The sequence below is a fragment of the Acanthisitta chloris genome, unplaced genomic scaffold, assembly GCF_000695815.1.
Source record: "Acanthisitta chloris isolate BGI_N310 unplaced genomic scaffold, ASM69581v1 scaffold32039, whole genome shotgun sequence".
NCBI lineage: Eukaryota > Metazoa > Chordata > Aves > Passeriformes > Acanthisittidae > Acanthisitta > Acanthisitta chloris.
In genome coordinates, this window is record NW_008693590.1 from 12,802 (window position 1) to 21,033 (window position 8,232).

At 41.7% G+C, this 8,232-nt stretch overlaps 1 protein-coding gene across 3 annotated transcripts in view; it reads left to right on the forward strand.

Moving 5' to 3' along the window:
- The first annotated feature begins 230 nt into the window (after positions 1 to 230).
- The window catches only part of SERPINE2 (serpin peptidase inhibitor, clade E (nexin, plasminogen activator inhibitor type 1), member 2), a 10,340-nt gene continuing 2,338 nt past the window's right edge, over positions 231 to 8,232 (forward strand). The window contains exons 1-7 of one of the 3 annotated variants that reach the window (XM_009083125.1): positions 252 to 514; positions 1,202 to 1,221; positions 1,680 to 1,799; positions 2,965 to 3,192; positions 4,248 to 4,445; positions 6,889 to 7,087; positions 7,231 to 7,331. In XM_009083125.1, coding sequence (XP_009081373.1) covers positions 255 to 514; positions 1,202 to 1,221; positions 1,680 to 1,799; positions 2,965 to 3,192; positions 4,248 to 4,445; positions 6,889 to 7,087; positions 7,231 to 7,331 — 1,126 coding nt within the window. In that variant the 5' untranslated portion in view covers positions 252 to 254. Of the gene's footprint in view, positions 515 to 1,201; positions 1,222 to 1,679; positions 1,800 to 2,964; positions 3,193 to 4,247; positions 4,446 to 6,888; positions 7,088 to 7,230; positions 7,347 to 8,232 lie in introns of all 3 variants that reach the window. The other 2 variants (XM_009083123.1, XM_009083124.1) reach the window with 2 other exon arrangements.

Sequence of the window (8,232 nt, forward strand, 5' to 3'; positions counted from 1 at the left end):
AGTGGGTTTTGTCCTGTTATGTAGTCACTGATATCTCTGCATCTGGAAACCCCTAGACCTAAAATACTGATAGTGCTAAGTAAAATACAGGTGAGTCTCACTGCCAGAGCTCTGAGAATGGTGTGTGGCACATGTGCAAGACTTGCCTGCTCTTTAGGAAAATAGGGATTTGAGTTTAAAATAAAAATGTTGTACTTGTGAAAGCTGACTTTCCCTCTTGGTTTCTTTCAGGTATCTTCAACTAGACAGAAATAATGAATTGGCACTTGCCCCTCCTTGTTGTTCTTGGGACTTTAATGTCTGTATGTTCCCAGTTCAGTTTTTATCCTCTTGAGGAGCTTAGCTCTGATGTTGGAATCCAGGTCTTCAATCAAATAGTGAAAGCTAAGCCTCAGGACAATGTTGTTGTTTCTCCTCACGGGATTGCATCAGTGCTGGGGGTATTGCAGCTGGGTGCTGATGGCAAGACAAAGAAGCAGCTGACAACTATGATGAGATACAGCGTAAACGGTCAGTGATTCCTCAGGTGGTTTTGGGTGTCTTTGTCAGACTCTTCATGCTGTGTGAGGTAGCTTTCAAAGTGTGGTAGGTTCCATCATACACCAGTTAACTCTGTTTGACAAAGCATAAAATGGATACACAGGTTAATTGGCAATTTGAGTATGGACATGTACATATACTTGAACTGTCTTATAAGGCTGATGACTTGAGGGCCATGGCTAGAACTGCCTTTGTCCTTGCAAAATTGATTTTCCAGAACAGTGTGGGTGGGGGTCCAGTGCCAGTACTATTCAGGAAGGCTGCAGCACCCCATTTCAGGCTGTGCTGCACAGCCCTTAATGTGCTATTCCTGAGTTAACACAGCAAGAGAGTATTTCTTGACACCACACTGCAAACAATGCAAACTAACCATACAACTGATGCTGTCACTTTGATGCTCTTCGGCTTTGTTCATGCCTGTTTCTGCTGTCAGGATCTCTGAATCTGTAGTTCTTGTAGTGTCCTCTTCTTGAAACAGTCATTTCTGCTTGCCTCTGTGCCTGACACTGCATGTGTCTGTGTTTGTATTCCTCTGCCAATGTCTGCCCCTCCAGAGGGTGTAGGCTGGAGGTTCTTGCTGCTTTAATTTGCACGCTGTTTTTGTGAGTGCTTACCAGCAAGACTTAACATCTTAGTGCCAGCATTCTGCCTTACTTCCAAGAATAGAAAGCCCCCCAAGAGGTAAGTGCACATTTAAATCTCGAAGCAGTATTGTCATATAACATGTTGTCCTGTCTTCATTTGCTTTGCTGTTTTGGTCCTGGGTTTAAAATACAGCAAAATGATTTGACAGCTTTAAAGATCTAAATGATGTAGATTGAAATCTCTTCACGGGATAATCAACTTTTGAATCCTCAAAATGCAAGTACTTGCAAAAATTTCGAAGCTTTCTATCAAATGGTTTTATTTGGCTTGCAGACTTCCTAATTCTAACTGTGAGACACAGAGGTTCTCAAACGTCTTAGAAGGTATCCAGTACCTTGTTATAGACCTATTATGGGATGCTGCCTATCTCCTTACCCAGATTTCCTCTGCTCTTGTTCATGATTGATTTCCAGTCCTTTGGCAACTGCTTCTTTGGAAAGATAATAGTTGAAAAGTATTTAATTTGTCTTTAGCTGTTTTTTAATGCAATTTAGCAGCTGGAAGCAAAGAGGAGAGCCAGCAGCATGAGACCAGCCAGCTCTCCCCGGACCACCAGCAAGTGCTCCGTGGACCACCAGTGGTCCACAGAATACAGTTTGAGAACCTCTGTTATGGTATGTTCTCCAAAAGAATTTGCCCCTAGTATTGGAGAGTGAACACGTAGAAATTCCTGCAAATGGTACTGTTAAAGCATTCATGATACATGAAACAGCAAAGCCATCTGAGGCTTTTACTTACATGCAGCTAAGAGAATAACTCTGAACTAATTTATTCTCGTCATATCTCTTATCTCAAGTTTGTCTACATAGGGAAGTAGTCTGGAAATGTTTCTGCCTAAATTGTATTGGGAAACAGAGGGAACCCATTAATAACTGCTGTAAAAACAGCCATCCAAAGATCCTGTTCACTATAATGGTTGAATGTGAAGTTGCTTGCCTGCCAGTAGCTTCCCTGTGTAGACAAGCACTCATTGATAAGCCACAACACTGGAGAACTGGGTATGGTGAACATAGCAGTTCTTCTGTGCTGCCATATGCCTTCTCTCATACACAGTGAAGGAGCTAGCAAGCACTTGATACAATCTGCTTTCAGGTCCTAAGGATCTTGACTGTAAGCACTGGAACCTCCTGCTCTCCCTTTTTCCTTTTTTAGAGGCAGGCTCATGTGTTAAGGACTCCTGCTTGTAGCTGATTTAGGCCAGGACCTAGTCTTCAAGGAAACTAAGAGTTGACTGGAAGTTTACTACAGAAATCTTGACAGCTTCCTTTATTCTCCAGTAAATGGAAAGGAAGGATGATGAGAAAACATTTTTTGCTTTATACTCTGAGGTTCAAGAGCATTTGTTGTACAAATCCTGCAGAGCTCTGTGAGTGAGCAGGCTGACCCCTTGACTTTGCTTGTCACTGTCACAGAACTGATAAGTGGCCTGGGCTTATGTGATATGAAATCTATTTGGAACAGTCCATCCTGTGGAACAGAGTGGTTCTTAGCTCCACACTAAGACTTGAACCACAGTGTAATCCCCAGCACTGTCTGTAGCATCCTGAGCAGACAGCTAGAGGTGCAGCAGGCATCAAGTGGAGATCATGATTTTGCTGGGAAACTAGCATTCTGCAGATGAGAGATCAGAAATGGGTATTTTGGGAGTCCTCTCAGAATGCCTGCTGTAGTTGCCTTTTCTAGTCCAGCACTTCATGTTTGACCTTTCATGTCATTAATAGTTGCATAGAAAGTAACTGTATGTTCATCTTATTCTAAATTGCTGTTCTTTTCAACTAGGAGTTGGTAAAGCCTTAAAGAAGATAAACAGGCTCATAGTCTCAAAAAAGAATAAAGACATTGTAACAGTTGCTAATGCGGTGTTTGCAAAGAATGGCTTTAAAATGGAAGTGCCTTTTGTTACAAGGAACAAAGAGGTGTTTCAGTGCAGTGTCAAGAGCGTGGACTTTGAGGACCCAAATGCAGCATGTGATTCTATCAACCAGTGGGTGAAAAATGAAACAAGGGGTGAGTATTGGTGAGTGCCTTTGTGCATGGCAGAGTGGTGTCTGAGACCTCAGACTGGGAGGGAACTACTGGTGAAAGATGGAGAGGTGGCAAAAGCTCTGCCTTTGCAGCTCAAAACTGTCTTTAAACTGGCATTAGTGAGATGCTTTAGAGCTGGTGGGTCAGGAATCAGCGGTCTTGGTGCCCCAGCAGATGTGCCTGTCTGGTGGACTGGAAGGATGTGTATAGTGTGTGTGTGTGTCCATCTGCCCATGGGATCAGGAAAGCTTCTATTGTTCTTGGCATTCATATGAGTGTTGAGAAATCCAAGCAGAGTTCTCTTGGAGCTATGCTTTCTTAAATGTCAAAGTGCTTTGACAACTCAGATGTTTTACTCAGTAAGTCAGACTTGTGGAAAGCTGTAGTGCAGTTCAGCTTTTGCTCTGACTGCCCTAAACTCTTGCAAGATATGACCCTGTTCTTAGCAGTCATGTTTAGTGGAGAATTCTTAATTAACCCTGCATGGTTCAAATCTCTTGGCATCTAGTTGTCAAGCTTACATGTGCTAAAGCCAGAGATCACATTTTGCAATGTGTTCCCAGTCTTGGTGAACTACATGTTTGGTACCTCTTGGAGTTACAACCAAGTGCCTCCTGGGTGTGAGAAATGTGTTAATGATGTTGGATGTGGTATTTGTGAAATGAAGGTGTCAAATTCTTTCTTGATCACATCACCAGTTTTACATAGCAATGTTGCAAACTGTGTGAATGGGGAAGTGTTTTAGCAGGGACTGTTATCACTCTTTAACATAGTCTTAGATCTGTTCACACGTGGAAGGGGTAAGGCCCTGTTAGTTATAACATCAGGCTATCAATGAGCAAGATATACTTGATTTCTGGTTATCACAAAGGTTTACTTTTTGACAAAGTACTGTTGGCTTTATGAATCTTAAATGTGTTGCCCCATGAGGAGCTGGCACAATCAGAAATCAAGAGGTCTGAAGGAATATGTGCTTCTCATGAACAGTTGGCTGGTGTTACAGCACCAAAAACTCAGACTACCTTTATTTCTTCTAGGTATGATCGATCAGGTTGTAGCTCCAGATGATATTGAAGGCAGTTTGACCAGACTGGTTCTAGTAAACGCTGTGTATTTCAAGGGCTTATGGAAATCACGATTTCGACCTGAAAATACAAAGAAACGTCCGTTTTATGGAGCTGATGGGAAGACCTACCAAGTTCCTATGCTGTCCCAATTGTCTATCTTCCGCTGTGGTAAGCTCAGTGACTCCCACTGCCACCAACAATGCTTGGAAAATTTGTCCTTTTCTTTCAACTTGAAGCAAAAGTTTGCTGTACGTGTGGTGTTTAATGGTATTGCTTGTTGCAGCTGGTGTAGGCAGCTTGAGTTGAGATGTGTTTTCTGCTGCTGAGGCACGGGTGAGCTTGCTGTGCAAGGTACTTAACAGTTGCTTAAGGTTGAATACCCTGTCAAAGTACTTGCCTTATCCTGTTGGCTTCAAAAAGGAGAAGCTGAAATACACAAATTGAGAAATTTGCATGTTGCTTAAGCTTTGCTGTAAGGAAAAAAACCACTACAGACTTCTAAGGGGTGAGAATAAAGGTAACTGCCAACAGAGGCAGAATAGTAGAAGTTTCTCTGATGATGAGCTGTGTATGAAAGAATGATTCTACTCCCATCTATCTGTATTTTTACTGTATATAAAGTCCCCAGTCCTGTAGGAGCCAGAGGAGCACAGGGTTAGTATGTTGCCTATATCTCTCAAGGTGTGAAACTGCTCTTCTGGTTGAGTCACAAGTGAAAAGAAGGGTTCCGCCAGCCTTCCATCAGAGACTCTCAGAGCTGACACAAACAGCTTGATGTGACTGACAATGTATTTGAGAGCTCCAGTGTTGCAGCCGTGTGGGGGTTTTAGTGGTCAAATAAAGATTGATTCTCTGATAAAAACCTGTTGCATCCTTCCAAGAAGTGCTACCTAGAACTTGCTTCCATGTATGCTAAATACAGTCTGAGAAATAGGCCTGGGAATTCAGCTTGCTGTAAATCCAAAAATCAAGACCCACTGTGCTTTTAAATGCCTGGTTTTACTGTTAGTAGTGGTCAACTACTATTAGTAGATTTGTGTTAAAGTAAACAGCTGTGACTTTCTGTCCCAAAGATCTGTGTTAAAGCAGATGTAAGGTAATACTTTAAGTAACTGCTGAAAGTGTGAGTTGGGGGAGGTGGGAAAGCCTATTGCAGCATATAATAATCTGTGGAGTTTCAAAATAAATTCATAACTTAAGATGGGGTTTAGTAAGACTTTTGCCTTAAAGGCTTTTGACTTATGCTGGTTAAAATGTCTGTGTTGGCCTCTGTTTAAACTAGAAAAGCTATTAAGGCTAGAAAGGAACAAGAGCAATATTGCTGATGTAGGTCTCATTTTAGTTTGGGTATCTCTGGATATCCTAACACAGGTCTTCTGTCTTATCTATGCATGCAAAGGGATCTTGAACAGTTTAAATTTCTTATGCATCTTCAGTCCCATCAGTTGATTGAAGCTGAGCTCCCCTCCTGTTCAGTTTGCCCCAGTCATGATAGCAGCACATAATAGTTCAGGAGAGCAGTTCTCACCTGTTGGCCTTGTGTTACTTCTCTGGAGCTAGTGCTTTGGTCTGTAGGGCCCTAGTCTGAGAACCACTGTCATAATAAAAGGAAATGATTAAACTGCCAAGCTTGACATGGTTTCTGCAGAATCAGTGCAATGCTGCTAGTTCTGTAGCAATATGAGCTCAGTCAAGGCAGGTTGCATGGCCCTGGCAAAAAGATGAAATTTGTAATGAAGCTGTCAGTGTTCAGCTTGGGCTGACAAGTGCAGACTTACATGAAGAAAGGGGAAGGATAATAAGATCTTGCTGCTCTCCAAAACTTTCCCCAAAACTCTGTCTGCAGTTAAACTGACAAATTTTCACTTGAAATTCCTATAAAAAGCATTTGATTCCCAGCCACATGCCAGAAATCCCACAGTAACCAAAGGGAACTTGGAGGAGAAGAGGGTTGCTCACAGACAGCCTTCCCAACCAACACTTGGTGTAACTCAGAGGCGTTGCTGTCTCATTCCTTCTCATCTGCTTGTCCTCCTGCACTGCCTCAAAGTGGCTGCTTTCCACTGTCTTGAAGGACTTACAACTGCTTCTTAATCGGATCCTTATTAAGCAAGAAAATTAAGTAAATGTAAAAGACTACTTCAGACAGGAACTAGGAGCTTTTCCAGTAACTCTTGGAGGAAAAAGCTTGTCTACAAGATCTCTTCAGTTTGGAAAGATTAGTCTGCTGCTTTCCCTTGGATTTTGTTTCTCAGAGTGCCGTTGATTCTGGTACAGCTGAGATTGGAAGTATAGATCCAGCTGATTCACAGACCTGATTGCTTCTAACATAGCTGTGTTGCTGCTCTGGGCAGCATGAGGTTTGTCTGGGAAACAGTATTTATAGCAAATGAGTATTTGCTCCATGGTGTCATCCTGTCTGTGCTTTATGTACAGAGCCTATGCCACTTCTGAAGGGTTGTCCAGCAGGAAGTCTGTGACTTTAGAGGCAGTTTTAAGATGTGGGGAAAGCTTTCCTAACAGGCTGCTCTAGTAGTAGGTGTCTAAAGGTAAAGTAGAGATTTAATGCTGTAAGAATTATGGCTCACAAACTTTGCTGTTTGTTTCTCAGGCACTACCAGTACTCCAAACGAGCTGTGGTATAACATCATTGAGCTGCCCTACCATGGTGAGATGATAAGCATGTTGATTGCATTGCCCACCGAAAACACAACTCCACTCTCTGCTATCATCCCCCACATCAGCACAAAAACAATAGGAAGCTGGATGACAACCATGGTAGCAAAAAGAGTGCAGGTTATTTTGCCAAAGTAAGTGCTAATATAAAATGTTTCTCCTTCAGGCGATGTTTTGGGGGTTGGTTATATCTGTCTCCTTTGGTAAAGAAAAGACAGATTATTTCAGGTGACTTTGCTGCATAATACTTATGCATTCTTGGTTTTGTTCCAACTAGATTTACAGCAGTAGCAGAAACAGACTTAAAGGACCCTCTGCAAGCTCTTGGTATTACAGATATGTTTGACCAGTCAAAGGCAAACTTTGCAAAAATAACAAGTAAGTTATTTTTTGGTTTTAATCCATGGTGGTCCTGCATAGTTTGTAGCACTCTGAATATAGTGCTGCTTTACTAGTGCAGTGGTCTGTTTTTCCTTGGCTGGGTGTTACCATGACACTGGAGCTAGGTGTTGTTTTGCAGCCAGCCAGGCATGACTGCTTGCTTCTCTTGAATATTGCAGTGGCTTTTCCCCCCTCCTTGTCTTGCATTACAGCAGTAAATGATGTTGATCAGCTTCTTAAAATTTGAGATTATAACCTGAGGGTCTCAAGCATTGTCTGAAATCTGTGACAAGACTTATAACAATACCATACCTTAGACTGTAGCAAATACTGCACCTACAGTATGTAGCTTTCCCTGAATTATGTGTTTAATGACTTTTTCTTGAGCTGTGGGAATGCTCAAGGACTATGTTCACACTTTAAGGGAGTGGGACCAACCCATAGCTGTGAATATTAGTATCTGAAAATAGGATGTAGACACTTTTGGACTCATGGCTCTCAAATGTAATCTGATTTCTCCTCTCTGCTTTAATTATACTCCTGATTAGCTTCTACAGAACTATCTAACAAAAAAAGCCTACCCTCTGCTGGTTTAATTTGAAATATTCCTGTTGGATTGAAAGCAAGGTGTCTTGCTAAGTGCTCTTTTTCTCCCTGACATTGAGATAAATGGGAGTGCAACTTTTATTCAGATAGATTTTTTTTTCAGTCATTTGTTTAATTAAAACAAAAAATGCAAGAGAATATTCTACCTTAAACCAGCAAATAATAAAACCTAGTAAATGGGGTGGAAGGAGGAGTAAGATAACAATTACAGAAGTAGGTTATTCCCTAACTTAATGACTATTCAAATATATCACCAGTAGTGTTCTTAGCTGCAGCATCAGGATTTCAGCAG